At 38.8% G+C, this 21,209-nt stretch overlaps 1 protein-coding gene across 1 annotated transcript in view; it reads right to left on the reverse strand.

Moving 5' to 3' along the window:
* The window catches only part of LOC136880867 (myosin-3), a 299,781-nt gene that overhangs the window by 169,020 nt on the left and 109,552 nt on the right, over positions 1-21,209 (reverse strand). Inside the window, exons 16-17 of the mRNA XM_067153408.2 lie at positions 17,229-17,309; positions 16,729-16,836 (exon numbers count right to left, since the gene is read on the reverse strand). Of these exons, the coding sequence (XP_067009509.2) occupies positions 16,729-16,836; positions 17,229-17,309 (189 nt within the window). The remainder of the gene's footprint in view (positions 1-16,728; positions 16,837-17,228; positions 17,310-21,209) is intronic.

Below are 21,209 nucleotides of genomic sequence, written 5' to 3' on the forward strand. Positions count from 1 at the left end.
TATTATTAAAGCAACTTTATTGTGGCAAAGTTAGGGCTCATGGATCTTTCTTACACTTAACCACTTCATGTAATCTACAGTATATAAATGAGCATCTAATTTACAATATGACTTTTACAATTTTATAATTTAATTTATCTACACACTGCAAAAGTGTGCTAGATGGGTGAGCTGGTGATGTGGTTAGGGGCGCGCAGCTGTGAGCTTGCACCCGGAAGATAGTGTGTTTGAACCTCACTATCAGTTGCTCTGAAGATGGTTTCCTGTGGTTTCCCATTTTCACACCAGGCAAATGCTGGGGCTGTGACTTAATTAAAGCTGTAGCCGCTTCCTTTCCACTCCTAGGTCTTTCCCATCCCATCGTTACCATAATACCTATCTGTATCAGTGTGACAAAAAAAAAAGCGCTAAATGCAAGTGTAATTCTGAATATTTTACAGTATATGATGATAGTGGACTGCCAAAAAGAAAAGAAAAAAAAGAAAAAACGTAACATTGCTCTACCCCCCTTTCAACCTGTCAGTTGTTAAGTTTTTGCGATAAAAATTTGTATAACATCCATACCTACTTCTTTGTTTTAATGAAAACATAGTCATTGTTTTCAAAATTAGGAAAATAATCTGTGCAAGGTGTACTGACAAAATTAATGTAGAAAGTAAAGCCAATCTAATGTAAAAACAAGCTTACAAGTAACTATAATGGTTACAGAGAAAAACATGTTTGAATTATCTCAAAAATCCTAGATCATCGTGATTAGTACAGGGACCAAACATCGATATCATCAACTCCAACAGTAAGAGAGAGAGAGAGAGAGAGAGAGAGAGAGAGAGAGAGAAATGTGGAGCAAGCTGTAGGGGAACATTTGTCTGAAATACTTCAGAGTACATACGCTGCCTAAACGATGAGTACTATTAAAAGATGGAGATAATTCAAAATTTCATGTGGCTATTTCTAGCAGGGTGCAGACCTTGTAAGGCAGACCCTGTGATGAGGGTGGGTGGCATCTGCCATGTGTAGGTAACTGCGTGTTATTGTGGTGGAGGATAGTGTTGTGTGTGGTGTGCGAGTTGCAGGGATGTTGGGGACAGCACAAACCCCCAGTCCCCGAGCTAAGGGAATCAACCATTTAAAGTTAAAATCTCTGACCCGGCTGGGAATCAAACCCGGGACCCTTTTGACCTAAGGCCAACACGCTAACCATTTAGCGATGGAGGCGAACAAAAAAAAAATGCAGCTGGAACAATTGTACTTAGAACTCAATTTCCAACAAATAAAACAAAACAAAAGGGTGTCATGTCTATTCTCTTAACATTTTCCAAGGAAGAAAATGCTTTTATGTGTTTTGGCTGGTGTCTTATCTGATAAAAATTAAAATAACAGCTAAAGTGCTGAAGTGTTAGTCTTATCAAGAAGGGTATTTAGAACAACATCTTCTATAAAAATTGTTTATGTGAATTATCTTCTAAATTCTAATGGTTTGCCAGGATATTGCACTTCTATGTGTTAAAGAAGCATTTCAAGCATACATTATATATTATTAAAAGCTTAAGATTCCATACATCTTCACCATTCTCCCAAACCCCACCTCCTACCTCCATTCTTCTTCGACCATACACTTACTTCAGTTATACATTGCCAAGGCTAAGGTTTATATTATGTAAAAAAAATGGCTGAATATGTACATATGTATGGGCAAAAATGTTTAAAATATGGACTAATTTTTATTTAAATGGTGCAGAATAATGTAATAATATCTGTATTGTACCAAGTTTTCACAGTTCAGGATTTATTGCTTAAATGTTAAAGCCACAAAACAAGAGTTCAATATTTTTTATATGGATCATGGTGGTTTGAGTGACAAGGCCAAAGTCAACAAGAAAGAAAGGCATGTACATATGTATGGGAAAAAATGTTCAAAATATGGACTAATTTTTATAAAAATGTAATAATATCTGTATTGTATCAATGTGCTTTCCACATTTCAAGGAAATACTACAATTCAGCTTTGAAATACTGATATTAGTAAAATAAATGTTGTAAATGATTTTCTGACAAGAATAACATTAAAACCATACAATATGGAACATATTTTAAATACTTCCTCTGTCCCAAAATAATAGTCACATTTCTTTCGCAAGTAATTTATTGACAACAAGCAATACAGAAAGGAATATACTTATATCACTAATACACCACACCAAGCCGATGCTATTGACAGTACTCACAACTGCACCTGATCACTCAACACGTTCTAAGGCAACACGAGCTGATATGACAATATCGGAATCACACTGTAGAACAAGAGGTATACACCCCTGTCGTTGCAGTTTCTGTTTCCCCATGTGAGGCAGGTTGTAACAGTTCTTTCCATGAACCTTCATGCATTCAAACATAACTTGTTGCAGGGTCAGGAAAACATTATTGAGTGTCTCAGCAGGAAGGTCGTTGAAGGCTTTTTCAACAGCAGTAACAGGTTCATCTACTGTGGATGTTGCCTCTTGATATTGGAGAGACTGTATGGCACGGAAGAAGCCGAGATCTAGGACATTCATATCTGGACTATTTGGAGGCTGACAGTACAATTGTATGGTTAGACCAGTATTAGAAGCGGCAGCTTTAAACTCAGGATCAGACGGATCAATGTACAGTTGTATGTAGATGGGATTGGATGCTGTCCATGAAGGCCATTTTAAATGGATAGCAGGAAGAACTTCCTTGATGAGCATCTTTCTGTATTCGTCCTGTGTTATGGATTGGATAGGTTTTGTAACCAGTGTCCCCCTAGGCCTATTTTTGCTACTGCGTTTTGCTGGTTCCTGGACGATGAATGGAAATACCACAAGTTTACCATCAAAGTACTGGTTACGCATTGAGTCAGGACGGGGACGTGCCACTGCTGCTAGAAATCACCTTCGTAATGAAGCATTTATTCTGACAGGTTCGATGTGGATCGGGTTCTTCAGCAGCAAGGTAAAATCGTCCTTTTTCTGCAGTCATGTAAAACCATCTTTCATCAACATGAATCCGATCGAACATGTCCTGAAATCTTGCTCTGCTTATCCAAATTTCTGGATCCAACATTGACAAACAAAATTGCAAATGCTTCTGTTCTCCTGTGAAGTTCAGTGTTGATTTTAGTCTTGATGAATGTCGTCGAACAGCTTTTTCTTGGATTCGGTGATGCACTGTTGATTTTGCCATACCCAAAGTGACAGCTACCGATCTGATAGTCTTTCTTTGACGCAATGGAATGTTTTAAGTCTATCCTGATCTATGCATTTCTTCTTTCTACCGACTCTCCCTTTCATTCTAGTGGAGACATCAGCAACAATGTTGTCATGTTGTCAATGTTCTCATCTTGTTTCCACATGCACTCTATGGACCGTCTATGAATGGCATATTTCACAGCACTTTCCTTTATTACATCTCTTTGCAAGGTGCCATTATTACTTGCACGAAGTAAATGCTCATAAATGGACCTCTTTTGATCATCATCAATATTTTTCGCTCTTCCCATTTCTTCAATGGCACTTCATCACTGCAAGTACAATATGTAAATGGTACATACTTCGTATTGACATCTATTGTACACACAAAGCGTCTGACTCATGTCACTACCACTGCATTCAACGATAGCTTGCACTGATCTGAACATCGCGGTTCATGCGACCGCCTATCAAGGTCATGCGCATATGTTCCAGACTGCTAAACCAATTTGTATGCTCTGCAACAGAGCGAACATCACTGTTCTGTGCTTAAATTGCTATTACGTTGTCGTTGTTGATAATAAAAGCTTGTTGACGGAATACGACTGTTATTTTGGGACAGAGGAAGTAAAATGTTAATTTACGTAAATACTGCATGGGAAAAATAAAACTGGGCCAGAAAATATTTATAAGACTGATGCGGAATTGACCCGTATTAATGAACAAAACTGCTCATCACAGGAAATGCTGGAAACCATGACTTTGATAAGCTGATTGGTTGCTGTCACATGTCTGTGTGTGTGCATCTCCTGCATGCTCAACACATGAAGGTATGTCTGGATGCTCAAACGCATACACAATAGTAAATTTAAGAGTATGCAGATGCAGATCGTTATTGATAATGTTTCGATGCGACGATCTCTTAATTTCCATTTGCGCAGATAAACGGTATTGAAATTTCGTCGGACTTCATTCCAGGCTTTCCTTCACTCAAGCAATGTTTTCTGGTGTTTGAACTCTTTTCAGACAGTTACAGTTTTTATTCAGACTTGCAGACTTTGCTGGAGGTTTTGCCAAAACACTTCCAGTCTTAAGCACCCGCTTGAACAGGCATAGGTTTTCCAAGAAATGTGCTTTGCATAACACTCGACAATGAACATGCACTGTTTTGTCATGAGCGTCATTTTGTGTTGCATTCAACTGGTCACTAATAAGATCTGCCCCTCTCACTCCCTCACACGTAATGACACAGTGACGTACTCGGGACAGAATATGTGGGAAATGTGCATGTGACAGCAACCGATTGGTGCATCGAAAATTACAGTTTCTAGCATTTCCTATGATGGCCAGTTCTCCTGTTCATTAACAGGGGTCAATTATGCATCAGTCTTTAAAAAATATTTTCCCAGACAATTTTATTTTGCCCACCCTGTGTATGTGAATTCTACTCAGTTATGTATTATACAAGGAAATGTGGACAATTATGGAAATACAATATATTTTTAATCATTTCAAACATACTGTGAGTCAAAATTTTAACTATAGTTAATGGAAAAACAAATATATATTTACATACAAATTTCAGCCCTGATCATTGCTATCGAAAATGTCACATCACCTCATGGGTGAAAGTCTGACGATGTGAATAAATTTATGCACACCGCACTGGAAGAAGTATCAACCACATAAGCGTATGAATGAGGAAATTCAACCATGCAGCCCGTGGTGCTCACACCTTGGTGTTCAAATGCAAGCCAAAGGAAATGTACACATCTGGGAGCCTTAAAAGAAAATACACTATCTAAATTATCGGAGGTACTGGTTCCAAGGCTGGACTGTGACACTAAAGGTCTGTAATAGGCCAACTATAATGACATGGAATGCCAACATTTTTTACTTGACCTTTACCCATTGATTACTTCTATGGTCTGACACCGTGGTTAACTGGTTCGAGTCCCATTTGACCAGCAGGGTAGGGGTGGTGCTTGTACACCAAAAGCCTAGATTAAATTCCAAAACCTCTCCACAGTGTTCATATTGAGTGAGAACATGACGTTGTTGATAATGATTCGTCCTTAAGATGGAGATGTAAAGCTTTCAGCAGACCCCTTGGTGTTATCCGACAGGAGTAGGCTATATGCCGACACCAGAGTTCACCCTCTCCCTACCTCATCATCATCATCATCACCACCATCATCATCCCAAATCCAGACGCACAGGTCGTCTATGGTCTTCATTTACAAAGAACTGCAGCAGGCAAGCCAAACATGTCCTCTGACACAAAAAGTAAGGGTAACCTCCTTCATAAACTTGCTCATACCAGATGAGGAGTGCAGCCCAGCATTCTTGCTCTATGTTTCTCTACTGCTGAGTATGCTGCTCCAGTCTCTGGATAAATTCTGCCCATGTTAGGCAAGTGGGAAATGCCACTTAGTTACAAGCTGCTTACGACTGATGCCAGTAAATAAGACCTTTCCTCCCCTGGACATAGAGCCACGAGACATAAGAAGACAGGTAACAGCAGAAATTTAAAAAAAGAGAGATAAGAGGAAGACTAAGACATCCGATGTATGGTTTTTCGATGAAGACTGAAGTCAAGATGGTACTGGTACTTCCTTCTAACCACAACACCTGTTCCATCTTCAGCCAAAGCTTGTTGAATTGAGCTATGGAGGACATTAACACTTGGAGGACCATGGAAAGCAAAAGTGAGGTTACCACTTGCCTTCGGAACATGGAAGACTCTCAATCGACTGAAAACTGGATTAACACAAAGCATAGCATATGAAAATGGTGAGAGGCAAGATTCAGTACATATGCTAATCCGTAACAATCTGAGAAAAATCATGCATTGAGGAGGACTTGTTCGGTGCAAATGACAGGGCAATTATGGCTGGTGATCACTGGAAAGGTAAAATGTAAACAAGTATTAACTGTTCAGTGTTTTGGATATGGATGAATAAATAACTTTACATGATTCAGTAATAAATGTAGTAATTGACACTTTGATAATGTTATAACATTATTTTAAATATAAGATTAAAGCAATATTTTCAGAACAGGACACTAGAATTGAATTGTTTAATGCAAGAAACCCCTTACTATATTCAAGAAATAACTAAGACTTGATCCAGTGTGGCTGGTTGGAAGTTGGCTTACCTGAAAATCTTGGCTTCTATTTTCATTAAATGCACACAGTGCCTTGATGGGGTATTTGGACAATTGTTCCTTGAAATGTAGTATTTGGAACTGATGATCATTAAATGTACTGTGCTCTGTGTCATACAAATTTTCTTCAGGAACTACAGTGCTAAGAAAGATTGAGTACTGCAATAGAGAAATGAAACATATTTTTTGAGGTTGCTATTGTAGTTGCTGATGTTTGAGGTTTGGAATTCTCGAACTTAAAGTTCTTGCTAGAACTATATGCTGTGTGATAAATCCTCAAGAAAATTATATTAATGCAGATATTTCAAAGTCATATATAGAAAGATAGTAACAAGAATAGGAGCATATAATAGAATAAACATAATCATAGAACAGTGCACAAAGAGGGAGCAAGAAGGAAAAAAGGAAAATCATGAAAACATAAAAGGACAGTGACTGTATCTTCTTACACTATTGCCTTCATATATAGGCTCTTCATGTTTTCATGTTTGTTCTCATCACCTCTTTCTGTCTCTTCCTGCAATGATTTGTCATTATGTTTATCCAAATATGAGTTCTTAGCATGTTCCTTTCTATTTATAAATTGACTTGTTTGAAGATCATCGCCAAGGAGTACTTCCTGTTAAAATACAATAGTTACCACCATCACCACCACTTGTCACTTGTTTGTTCCTTTCCTTTCTTACGCTGACTCATTATAATCTTTCCACCTCCTGTGTTTGATCACCTGCATTACCCTTCATATTCTGTCTCTTCCCTTTTCCTTTGTTTACCCAACTATTTTCCTTAGTCTACACTTTCCACATGAAGACTGAAGATCTGTCAAGATAGTTCCTCAAAGAGTGCTGATGCCTGCATTCCTGTGAAGCTGGGAGGCAGAAACATGTGATCTCACCAATTTGACCTCTTAAGTTTAGTCGAAGCTTAAGAACCAGAATTGTTTAAAGTTCAGGAGAAAACTAAACCATAAAGTTGATGCTGTCATTCACATATAAAGTCAACGTATATGAACAGTTGTGCAGAAAGGACCTAAAATAGAATTTTTCAATTCTGAGATTACTGTAGTTCTAAACTTGGCATAAAATACTGGACATTTAAAAAAATATGTTTATGCTTCTAGGTTGAATACTTCATATGATATTAATTATTGGTTGTTGCCGTTAGAAAACTATATTTTGAGAAAAATGCCATTTTTAAGTGTTAACTTCTTTTCTCTCTAATTATATAAAATTTTCATGGCATCTAGTGGTAAAGAATCAACTGATTCATAACTTAGTTTGCTCAGAAGACCCATACATTGCTCAAAAAGTCAAAACATAGAAACAGGTATGTTAGATACCTGAAATCAAAATAAAGGACAGATGTGTAGTGGAGGAAATAAACGTGCTTGTATTCTACAAGTTATAAACATTGTTTCAAAATGATATGCTTATTATTATGTTGACATCACAGTGCAGTTTATTAATGCATGCCTTAACATTTCTAGACAGGCTGAAACTTACAGTACCAATCAAGTTGGCTGCGCTGTTTGTGTCATGTAACTATGAGCTTGTATTCGGAAGACAACGGGTTCGAACCCCACTATCGGCAGCCTCAAAGATGTTTTTCCGTAATTTCCCATTTTACACTTTGTTTATCCGACTGTCTTAAGGCCACGGTCGATTCCACTCCTAGCCCTTTTCTATCCCATTATCACCGTAGGACCTGCCTCTGTCGGTGCGACGTAAAATAGAGAAAAATTTAGTTTATTTAATTATTCATTCCAGTTCTTTCCATTTCAATACATTTTTATTTCTATGAAGTGCTGTTAACAGTTTTTTTGTTGTCATTCTTAGCAATTTCATAAAAATCTCTGCATTACATTGAATAAAAATTTACAGACATGAACAGCTCAGATCTAATCAAGTCAACAGAACATAATATTTCTCACAGCTGACAATTTCACATGAACATGCGGTGGACTTGGACTACATCAGGTAGCTATCCACTATTATGCATCTTATTTGGCAGAATGGACAACCTGAGAACTGCAAACAATAAAAAAACAATTTTAAAAAACCTACGCACTCACACCAGATAGGGAAACCACGGAGTGAAGAAATCTCTCTCTTTTTTTTTTTTTTTTTTTTGCTATTGTTTTTACGTTGCACCGACACAGATCGGTCTTATGGCGACGATGGGATAGGGAAGGGCTAGGAGTGGGAAGGAAGCAACTGTGGCCTTAATTAAGGTACAGCCCCAGCATTTGCCTGGTGTGAAAATGGGAAACCACAAAATACCATCTTCAGGGCTGCCGACAGTGGGGTTCGAACCCACTATGTCCCAGATGCAAGCTCACAGCTGCGCGCCCCTAACCACATGGCCAACTTGCCCAGTGTTATCCTCTTTCAACGAAAAAGCTCTTTGTACTGGTACTCATCAGAAGTCGATACACTAGCACATTTCTCTTGAGGTTCAAAATACAGGACAATTTCCATCAGGGACAGGAACTGTCCGTGATGCGGGACATTTAACACAAATATGGTTCTGTCCCGTCAAATCCAGGACGTCTGGCAACCCTGCATAGAAATTACATTTTTACACCCCAGACACATTTGTTCAGTTCTGCTGTAAAATCTCCAATGCCGGGCTGAATAGCTCGGACAGTAGTGTGCTGGCCTTCAGAGCTCAACTTGGCAGGTTCGATCCTCCCTCAGTCTGGTGGTAACTGAAGGTGCTTAAATATGCCAGCCTCATGATGGTAGATTTACCGGCACGCTAAAGAACTCCTGCAAAACAAAATTCTGGCACCTTGGTGTCTCCGAAAACCATACAAGTACTCAGAGGACGTAAAGCCAATAACATTATTTATTAAATTAGGGAGATACACTTTTAAATTAAGGCTTAAAATCCATTTTCAAGTATAATTTTGAGACTTCAAAGACTGTTCAGCAAGGTGTCAAGTCTACATGATCTGGCACTTACAGCACGAAGTCTATTTCATCTGGCACTGTGGTTAGCTGTTTTGACTCCGATTGGTGTAAAAAGATTTTCACCATCAGATTACCCTGGCTAAACTATTAAAGATATGTCTTTACTATGGAAGTAGGAATTGTTCAGCATAATAAGTTCTACAAAAAATGTCCACAACAGCATATATCTATCTTTAACACATGTCTACAAGGACAACAATATCTGAAGAAGGCAGTATATGAAGATGTGGAGCTTGTTCTTGTCCTTTTGTGTTTACATTTTTGTCCTTGTCTCCTATTAAAATTTCCCATTAAGAGGAAGGGAGATGGAAGCTGATCTATAAGATCAGTGACATCATTTATGTTAAGAGGCTGGCCTGGTGGAAAATAAACATTACACACTGTTGCTATGACAGGCAGCGGAACCCACACCGCAACTGCTTCCAGTGGAGTTCTTAGAGCAACCTCTTCACTATAAGTATCAGAACGAACAAAAATACCCACGCCACCAGATGCCTGGTGATCATATCATCATTCTGTCGAGTTTAGTCTGAAATTTCTCAAGACCGTATGATGACCTGGCCTGAGGTTTGTCTCCTGAATACAGACTATACTCGCCACGAACTCACAGCTGGCGTAGCTTAGCAAGATGCCGGTCATAACCGTTACCAGTTCCACTGTAACAGTGCCATAGTGTAGACTAAAAGAGAGAGTGTTAAGTTATGAGCGAAAAGATGCTCTTAACTATCAACATCAACATCCACAGATGTAGATGAAAGCTCGATGTCCACCCCATCATCGAGAGATGGTGGGAATGTTAATAAACTTAACCGTAATAGGTTTTATGTTTGATCCTGTATTGACTTGTTTGAATCTATTAAAGAACTATTTAAAATAGTTTTTACTTGAATCTGCCTTGTCAATACACCTTATAATGATAGAAAACTATTTACTTTGCCATACATGTTTCGGGAAAATCATCCATTCCCTTCATCAGTGATGTCAGTTCAAGGAATAAAACAATAAATAGTTTTCTATCATTATAAGGTGTATTGACAAGGCAGACTCAAGTAAAAACTATTTTAAATAGTTCTTTAATAGATTCAGATAGTGGGACTGACACCCAGAACTTCGATGCCCTATGAGGTGAGCGCGCAGGTTTTGGAGCAGGCGTACCTGCTGGTGCAGGCTCATACCCTCCAGTTGGAGGGCATGATTTCACTTCCTGGTAGAAAAGACCATCCAGGGTCCTGATCCCCTGGATCTTCTTCTCACCGAGATATACCAGACAGTTCCGATCTCGGGGCGAGTGAAGAGCACCTGTAAGAAGTTGAGCACTCCTCCACATCGTGAGCTCCTCTGCCACATGTACCACATACAGACTGATTTGAGCCAGGAGATACCATGTGCCCAAAACTCTGGCATTGATAGCAGTGCATGGGAGGCAGGATTTACAGCCTCACATCGCAGTGATAGGCTGTTACCTTGAATTTCTCTGGTAACACTGACAATTTGAAGGAGACATTGAATGCACTGTGGCAACGTCCTTGCCGTTGACTTTGCGCGTAATGCGCCAGACGTGTGTCGCATCACGGTGCTTCATGTCTTCCATCAACTCATCGTCAGCGTTCAAGATGAGATCACGGTGGAAGGTAATTCCACAGACCTGATTCAAGGTCTTGTGCTCTTCCACTTTGACAGGAATATCACAGAAGTGATTGCAATTGAGCAACAGATCAGCTTGCACGGCAGTGTGCGTCTTTAGCAACAAACTACTGTTGCACATTTTCTTCAGGTCTTCCAGTTTGCCGTAGACATTTTCTATGTGCCTGCTAAACCAAATAGACTTTACCAGCTTGAAGTCACTCCCATCAGTTCTGGTAGCAACCAGAAACCTAGGGAAGCTGGATCCCACTTGCAACCGGTTTTCAGCGGTTACACGATACACAGTTAAAAGGGAAGAAAATAAATCAAATTACATGGTACTTTAAACCCTAGACATGCAATAAACATCACATGAACTGTGCCGAAAGCACACAAACAAAATATCAGGTTGGGCAACTTGACGGCAATACACAGGGAACATGGAACAGGGGCTGAGGAACCTACCAAAGGCCATAGAGATGCGAAGGTTGCGGGTTTCCAGAAAATCTACGGTGATCTCTTGTTTTCAAAATATTATTTTCAAAATGAACATTACAAGGTAAGTTTCGAACAAAAATCATCTATCCAAACGATCCAGTCACATAATTTACGAATACAAGATTAGATGTTGTTTGACAAGAGTATTGCTATTAGGCCAAGAAGTTAACCAAAAACATCTTAGCATAATCTAAGTTCTACAATATAATTCTGAAGGTAAGAAGGCGCACAAGATACAAATACGATTTAGAAAGACGGTAAACGTACTTTCTAAAATATCTGAGCAATAGAGTGGCGACTAGGGCAAACTTCTATGTGATAACACCAACAAACATTAAAGATAAATGAAAACGGGACTGAAATCAACCATGCTTACTCCAAGGTAGCTCATCCTGGGAGCGAGGATACGCCGACGTGTCAAAACTTTGCGCGGACGAGAGAACGAAAGATCACGAAATCCTGCCTCGCTCGCTTAAAAAGGGAAGACTGGCCTTGGTCCAATTATCGAGTGACCAATCAGAACGCAGGAGTTTGCCTATCGCCACCCAGATTCACCAATCGCAACTCTTTATCCAGTCGCGATGTTTATACAATATTCCCGAACATATACAGACACTAATTGCAAACCTTCCATTTTCCAGAATTAGTAAGGACATATTTCTAGAATCCACAACTGACAGGGGCCAACACACCCTGTTCTAAAATTCCGCATCACAAGCTTTCTGGACTGTTCCAGCTATTATAGAACAACAATAATTTATAATCTAGTAGTTACTTAAGTAGATAAAGGGAATACAAATAAAATATACTACAAAATATTTTATACCATACAGGTTAGGTAGCTAAATAGAATACGAATAAAATATCCTACCACAACATTCCATAACGGTGAATATTCCTAAAAAGATTTACAAATAAAATATTCTACAACAACTTTCCACATCATAGAGATTCTACACAGGTCTCACCATTCCTTCACGCTGTGCTTGTTCTCAGGGGGTTGAACCCCTCAAGGAATCACAAGTTAAAATCTTCGGTTGGGGACCACCTTAGGCAGGTCGAAGATGTTTTAAAGCCATGCCCGAAATCATCCTCCCCGAATGCAACCTACTCCGATCAGGGGTTCTCTGTAGCTGAACCAAGCAGCAAAGGCAATACCCACCTGGTCATAGCCGGTATTGCTCGGGGTTCGATGTTGGACGATGCCTAATACGGGATGACTGAGGCAATGAGCCCTAGGATTCCCTTCCTCCAGTCACCCGCAATGTCATGTACCCCATAACGTGTACAGAGCGTTAAATATACAGAAAATTTAAAAAAAGCAATAATAATATGTCCTTCTGGCATTCGGCTGTGCAGGAACCTGTGTTGTCAGGCGGACTACTGCAAGGGTACATGACGCTCTCGCCCGCCAATCCCTGGATGGTCACAAGCGGGCTTTTGGGTGTAATCGCACATCTAAGAGGCCTATCTCTGAGCAGCGCGCACATCAAGAATTTTGAATCAGTCTACAACTAACCCTCAAAATACAATAAAAAATAGAGAAGGACCATTGCCACATGACCCTTTTAGTCACCTTCTATGACAGGCAAGGATTACCTGTGAATGTATTCAGCCCCTCCCATACACAGGGGGCCCAACACATACAAAACCGCAATCCAGGTCCGCGCCTAGGCTGCCCCTTTTAGTCGCCTCTCACGACAGGCAGAGGATACCATGGGTGTATTCTTCATCTGTGTCCCCCACCCACAGGGGGTAGACTAATAATGGAGAAGTGTTATGAGTACAATATAATGGTACACCAACTTTATGTGGACTTCAAGGCAGCCTATGACAGTGTTAATTGAAGGGGGCTTGTTAAGGCGTTACAGGATTTGGGAATACCACCAAAGTTAGTGAGTCTCATGAAAATGACACTAAGCAATACCAACTGCAAAATAAAAGCTAATGGCAGATATACCAATAATTTTCCGATCAATCAAGGACTAAAAAAAGAGATTCTATATCACCTACACTTCTTAATCTGGCATTGGCGGGGATCATGCACAAACTGCCAAGCAAATTAGATGGCACTATATTTAACAGAACGTTCCAGAGTATGGCTTTTGTGGACGATATAGCCATGCTTGGGAGGAATAGAAAGTACCTGCTCGAGAACTACACAATTTTGGAAAGTGAAGTGTCTACATTGGGCTTGGTCATAAGTAAGGAGAAAACAAAATATATGGTCAGCACCAGAAATAAAACTAGGTCGAGAGGCACAGAGCAGTTTGAAGGGTTTGAAAGAGTAAATCAGTTCTAGTATTTGGGAAAAATAGTCACAGAAGATAATGTAGTACCAATAAATATAAAGGCAAGAATAGCGGCAGGCAACAGATGCTATTATGGTTTCCATAACTTGTTGCGATCATCAAACATTTCAAGGCAGCTGAAGTTGACAGTGTATAGAACGATTATAAAACCTGTAGTTATGTATGGATCGGAAACATGGACAATTATATAACAAATTAGAAACACTTTGGATGCATGGGAATGCAAAGTGTTGAGAAAGATATATGGTGCAGTATACGAGAAGGGTGGATGGAGAATTAGGACCAACAAAGAGCTGTATGAACTCTAAGACTCCATCAATAACTGCAGATTTAAAGGTTAGAAGATTACGGTGGCTTGTACATGTGTAGCGAATGGAGAAACAGCGAGTGCCAAGGAAGGTGTTAGTCACCAAGCCCGAGGGAAGCCACTCAGTGGGACGACCAAGATTACGATGGCTGGATGATATACAGGCAGACTTGAGAAGACCAGGAATATGGAACTGGAGAAGCTGGCCGCTTCGAGAGACGACTGGAGGAGACAAGTGATCAATAAGGCCAAAGTCCTTCAAGGACTGTAGGGCCGGATAAGTAAAAAAGTTTATAAAGCCGTTGGATTTTAGTTAACTGCTGAGTTTATTTCCCACAGGGTGTATTATTATTATTATTATTATTATTATTATTATTATTATTATTAATCAAAATAAAAATAACCTGGTATTAAATAATTATGATCATCAGAGATGCAAGGGTGTTTAAAAACCTGTTCCTATGGAGTTATTGTCAGCGCTGATGAAACATTTAAATGCCATACCTATTGGTCGGGATTACATTGTGCACATTTCTTCACAATTAAATTACAGTTAATTAATTGCTTTCCTTGATTAGCCAGAATGTTTAACCACAGAAACATCTTAACCCTCTTGGAGCCAGGTGGTAGTTCGAGTACCCCCCCCCCCCCCTTTAAATTGCCAATGCCAATCAGGTAGGACTTTACAAATCCAGTCAGAAGTTGCCAGAGCCAATCACATCGGCCGGCTTAAAATTCTGTGATATACATAATTTTGAGGCAACCTATAGTGACATGCATACATCTGTGTCAACCTATAGTAAAGGGGTTACACATTATTGCTTGCCTGAACTTGCTTGGGCAGTTCTAAGAGGGTGTTATAGCTTTCACAAGAGTCGTTACCTGTGTTTACAAATACCGCTAACCGATCAGTAAGAGATTGCTCCTTGCAGTGAGTGAATTTGTGACAGCAAAATGGCAAGTGGTTCACGTGATTTCTTTTCAGCAAGTATTGATGACGATAAATTAATGCAGTACTTGGAACAACGCGAAGTTAACACGGATGATTTACCGGATAATGATAGTGAATTTATTTCAGAGAGTAGCGATGAAATTATAACGGACACACCCCCAGAATCACCACAGCTAAAGAAGAGACGTTTATTTTTTTCTAACCACACTGAAGCTACTGTGAATAAGGTGGTAGATGAAACCAGTGATAATGAAAATGATGATAATGTCTCTGGAGGACATTTTGCGGAAATTTCTCCCAATGAACCCGACAACATTCCTCAACATCCTGTCTCCTTCATGGGACTTCTTGGACCTAAACATGCCCCTCCGTCTGATTCTTCGCCCATATCATACTTCAATTTACTTTTCACTTTCTCTCGCCTAAACCTTATAGTCACACATAGTCCTCTACCTCTGAGAGGGCGACCCCGGTCAAAAAACCCCAGAATAATGACCGAGAGGATTCGTCCACTGACCATGCCTCACCTCGTAAACTGCAGGTCTTCGAACTGAGCAGCAGTCACTTGGTAGGCCAAACCAAATCAGGGCTTTAGTGCCATTGAATTTCAATTACGTATATTCCGTTGTATTGTAAATTTTTTTCAAATAGATACTAGAATTGAAAATGAGGTTTTTGCGGAAAACAAAGACTATAATATCAACTATTATTTTTTATTTTTTAATAATTCAGAATTATATTTTATATTATGTTGTCCACACATTAAAAAAATTTTGTCAGTATTTGCCATACATCGATACATATACGAGAATTTTATCGGTGAGTAAAATTGTTTTGTTTTTATTAGTGGCATGTTTGAATTTTTATTTTTTATGTTTTTATTTTTCTTCTTCGGATTAATTATGCTATATAATTGTATTTAGAAACACATACATCATTATGTATATTCTTTTGTATCATAAATGTTTTTTTTAAAGTAGATATAGAGAGGTAAAGTGCAAAAATATTTTTCTCTTCCTAAAAATAAATGTAATCTACAACTATAAATCAACAATAAAACGTTTTTTATTCCTTATATCACTCTAAATCAGTTGTTTATTCTATGTAGTCGATATGTAGAAAATTTCTTGCTGGTATTTGCCATATATCGGTAGATATACGCAAATTTTAAAATACATGTATTTCCACTAAAAACGGCCTGGCACTTTACAGTAGTAGAGTGGATCCAGAGCTCTGGCCTCTTCCACCTGATGGTGAGTGGCTGACCATATCAACTCCTGGCTCCAAGAGGGTTAATCAGTTCCCGAGAAAATGGAATTGGGAGTGACCTCTGAGTGAAAAACATTACAAGCCACACCTCCTGGAAGATGAACACATATGTCGATGCTTTGCTTGCTTCCCCTTCATCCTCAGGGTTGGTCAAAATTTATGCCCAAACGTTACCTGTTTTGCTTTGCACCCGGAATTCTTCTGATCACAAATGTATGGCTACACTGGATGATACCAAAGAATTTTGGCAGGAAGGAATCGAAGTGTTTTACCTAGTACAAATATCCATGCATGAGATCATTTCCACCTACTTGGCCACACAAATGTAGTATGGGATTAGACCAAGAAATAGAAGAGACTGTCTGTAACAAGGCAAACTTTTAGTATATGAATGAATGAAGTGTTCCCATGGATCAGTTACCTGCACATCTAAGTTACTACTAGAGATGTTCAGATTGTAGGGCATGTCAGAGGTATCATCCTGTTCATGAGAGGGGCTGTCATGTTCTTTATCATCTGCAAGCTCCATCTGGAAAGAAATAGTGGCTTTCATTTTAATACTGTAGTTTATTCTTGACTTGATTTACAGCTGTGGCAAGGTTAGGGCTCATGGCCTTCTCATACACCTTATTAATAATACTGGATTGTAAATAAAATAAGACAGTAAATGAAAACTAAGTACTAGGAACAGATACAGAGTACAAGACAAATACAGTAAATTAAAATTAAATGTTTAATACATATAATGTTATCCTAAATACCTGTGCCAAATGATCATGTGGGATGAATTTATAATACCATAATATTTTTATAACTGATACCAGGAATTGTAATTAACTCACAGAAAGATGGAGTCAATATTGTATTTGTATAAGTCATATTTGACTAGAAACTAACAAAATGCTCACAAGTGTGAATTACCTGAACATGTGACCTACTGGAAGAGTGATCTATTTGTTTCTGAGAAGCATTGTCTTGTTCATTCTGCACAGCTACTTCCACCTGGAAGGAATAACTAGAATTAATTTTATATCATTTAACCAAGTTCATCTCTACAGTTTGCATCCTGTTAGTCATAAGTATGATCATGGAGTTTGCTGGGAGTGTGTGGGCATTCCCTAATACTGTACATTGAACAAGTACTGACTATCTCTGAAGGCATCAATGATATACTGCTCAAAAGTATATTTGCACAGTGCAAACAGTGGTAACATAAGCTTCATAGGGATGTGTTTCCTGATAGGCATAATTAAAGGAAAGAAAGAAATCATTAAGCACAAGATTTTTACAATTAAATATAGAAACTACTAAGTTTTCAAGAACTGAAAGAGTTTTCCGCCATTTGTACAGTTTTTTTATATTTTTAATCATTATGTTACTATCGTATGTTATGACACTGAAGTATTTGAATAACACTACGCAGCATGATTTTTGCGGCGAAGCATCTGATATATGATTTCAACTAAACAAGGTCTCCTGATTTCAGAAATGTCATTGGTCCTATTGTATCACATCTAGTTTTCATGTTATTTGCCACTTACTGTCTGAAAATGTGTCATTATGGCACAGTGCTACTTTGTGATGCGAATCTGCTGTTTGTGGATTCCTACAAGAGGAGCATAAAGGCTGTACTACTTCATAATGGAAACATTCTAGCTTCGATTCCTGTGGCACATTCGGTTTTACTAAAAGAAAATTACAATATATCACAATGCAAACTGTTTTAGATAAAATCAAGTATCATGAGCACTGGTGGGATGTGTGTAGTGACTTGAAGGTGTGTGGTATTGTTTTAGGACAACAAGCAGGCTACACTAAATTCCCTTGTTATTTATGTGAATGGGACAGCAGAGCTAGGGACAAACACTGGTCTGCACCTTCCTGGACCAAGAGACAAGTTTTGACACTTGGTGTGAAAAATGTTACAAATGTTACAAATGCTTCATTAGTTGACCCACAAAAAATTATTTTGCCACTGGTACACATCAAACTGGGGAATCATGAAGCAGTTCATTAAGGCCTTGGACAAAAGCAGCCCCTGTTTCAAGTACATTGCAAGTAAATTTCCACATTTATCTGATGCAAAAGTCAAGGAAAGGCATTTTTAATGGACCACAAATTAGAAAGCTTCTGAAAGACAGAAACTTTGAACAGACGATGAATGGCGTGAAACTTGATGCATGGAATTCAATAAGAGATGCCATAATAAAGTTCCTAGGAAATGTAAAGGATGAACAATATGAAACAATAGTGAAAACAATGTTGGGTGATATGAAAGAGTTGCATAGAATGAGTCTGAAACTGCACTTCCTTCATTCTCATCTCGATCAATTTCCAGAAAATCTTGGGGCTGTTAATGAAGAGATGGGAGAGAGGTTCCATCAGGACATCAGGGAGGCAGAAAAAAGATACCAGGGGAACTGGGATGAACCAATGATGGCCGACTACTGTTGGTGTTTGAAAAGAAAAGACAAACTTGATCTAGTCAGACGCTGCGGAGCCAAGCGTTCATTCCAAGCAGACATCTAGGACTGTCAAAGTTTATTTTGTTCACATTTATGAATTCATAAAGATACTGAATAAAAGTTACATTGTTTGCTTGTAAATCACGTTTAATTGCCAAAATAAAATGCTTTCAGAGTTGTTTATGTGTTTTTGTGTATATCAGTATTATAATACAAGAAATGCTAAATATTTCATTGTAATTTTATACTCAATAATTATTCATTGTATATAATAATTCAAGACAATATTCAACCATTTCAAATATATAATAATACAAAGAAATATAAATATTTCCAAAATTATCAAAAATTTTCCAGTACTTTTTAAATGCAATATTCAGGTCTATCTCTTATTTTGATATACCTATTACGAGAAAACATGACATGATACATAGAAACGGACAACGGATTAGTGCTCAGTGACTCAAAATTAGTTAAGATCACCTATCACACCTCTTGACGCAAGAAAAAAGTTTGAAAATGCTGGGTTGTGTAATTAGGACTTAATGAGAAATGTACCTGTGATTTAAGGGTAGCAAGCCTATCTATTATTGGTTCAAATCCTAGCCAGGTCAGACATTTTTGCTGGAGCTGGGGCTGGGGCTGGGGTTGTTTTGAGGACCAATCAGCCTAAGTGAGAACATTAAAGAAGTTGTCTGATGGGGAGATAGCGGTCCCTGTCTAGAGAGACAAGAATAATGGCCAAGAGCATGTATCACACCTTAATCTGCAGGCTTTTGGGCTGGTAAGCCTATGAGGGCTATAACTCCACGAGGCTCGTTTGGTTCATATTTGATACGAGCGAGTATGAATAATGTCGGCAAGAATGGAGTACACATAAAAGATAGTCCGCAGTCTTTGCCAGTGGAGGATAGAGTATGAAAGGTCATGATCACTGTTGACAACTGTTGTGAGGTAAAAGGAGGTGGAGATAGGTGAGGCAGGAGAATGGAAAAAAAAAAATGAGTGGTTATCAAATGTCAAGGCCGAGTGTTCTCCTAGACCTAAGCACCAGTTGATGTTCAACTTTAGAATCTCTGAGGGCAAGAGAGTGGGTTGAAAGATGTAGACTTTCATGACCATTAAATGACATTATAATATATCATTTTGGGGGCATTCGGTCGTGTAATAATATGCTGACGAGTTTCAAACCTGCAACCAGAATAGTCTTCAGAGCAATAACAAAGATTTTAGTGGCAACTGCCACTCCATAGTAATTAGACTCATGACACAGAGACCCTGTCAGAAATATAGTTCATCCCAGGGCCTCCAGAGTCAAGGAGAAAGATGTTGAAGAGTTAACTATAGAGGGTAGCCATAGGATTGGCAATATTCTCAGAAGGCACCCTATCAAGACCATCTTTAAGTCTAATATCAGCATAGACAATTGCTTGCGATCTGTTAAAGATCCTATTGATTTAAACTATGATGTATTATATGACTACTTGCTCCTGTGGATTAGTTTATGTTGGCCAAATATGTAGGAAGAAGGTTTCAATGAGGGTTAAGGAACATCACAGGCACTTTGCCAGCCAAAGAAGTCTGCTGTGGCAGAAAATGCTGTACATAACGACTATCAAATAATTTTTGATACAACTTCTGTCATTTGTAAAGAGAAATATTTTATACCTAGAATCATTCATGAGCTGACTGAAATTGCTAAGAATCCAAATAATTTTAATAATAATGTTATTGGTTTTACGTCCCAGTAACTACCGTACTTTTTAATGGTTTATGGAGACGCCGAGATTCCGGAATTTAGTCCCGTAAGAGTTCTTTCAAGTGCCAACAAATCTACCAACACAAGGCTGATGTATCTGAGCACCTCCAAATGCCACCAGACTGAGCCATGATTGAACTGCCAAGTTGGGATCAGAAGGCCACACCTCAACCATTTGAGCCACTAAGCCCAGCAAATAATTTTAACAAAGGGGATGGCTATATACTGAGTAGATCATAGCTATCCTCCATAGTTAACTCTTCAACATCTTTGTCCTTACTCAGGAGGCCCTAGAATTAACGACATTTCAGACAGGGTCTATCTTGAGTCTAGTTACAACGGAGAGCAGTTGCCACTAAAATCTTTGTTATTGCTCTGAAGACAATCCTGATTGCAGGTTCGAAACACGTATGCATATTATAAGTATTACACTCTAACCGGCACCACACTCTAGGTCCCCGGTACAACCTAGGGATGATGGGTTAATAACCTAACCCACCTGAGTGAGAGGAGAAGAGAGAGGGAAAAAGAGCGAGAGAGAGAGAAAAAAGAGAGAGAGAGACAGATATAGATATATATAGAGAGAGAGGTAGAGACCCTGGTGAGAAGGTTGCTAGCGTGTCCGCCCCAAAATAGAAGTTTAAGCGAACACGGGGGAGAACAATGGGCACAAGAAAA

Source organism: Anabrus simplex, chromosome 9 (assembly GCF_040414725.1).
Source record: "Anabrus simplex isolate iqAnaSimp1 chromosome 9, ASM4041472v1, whole genome shotgun sequence".
NCBI classification, from domain to species: Eukaryota; Metazoa; Arthropoda; class Insecta; order Orthoptera; family Tettigoniidae; genus Anabrus; species Anabrus simplex.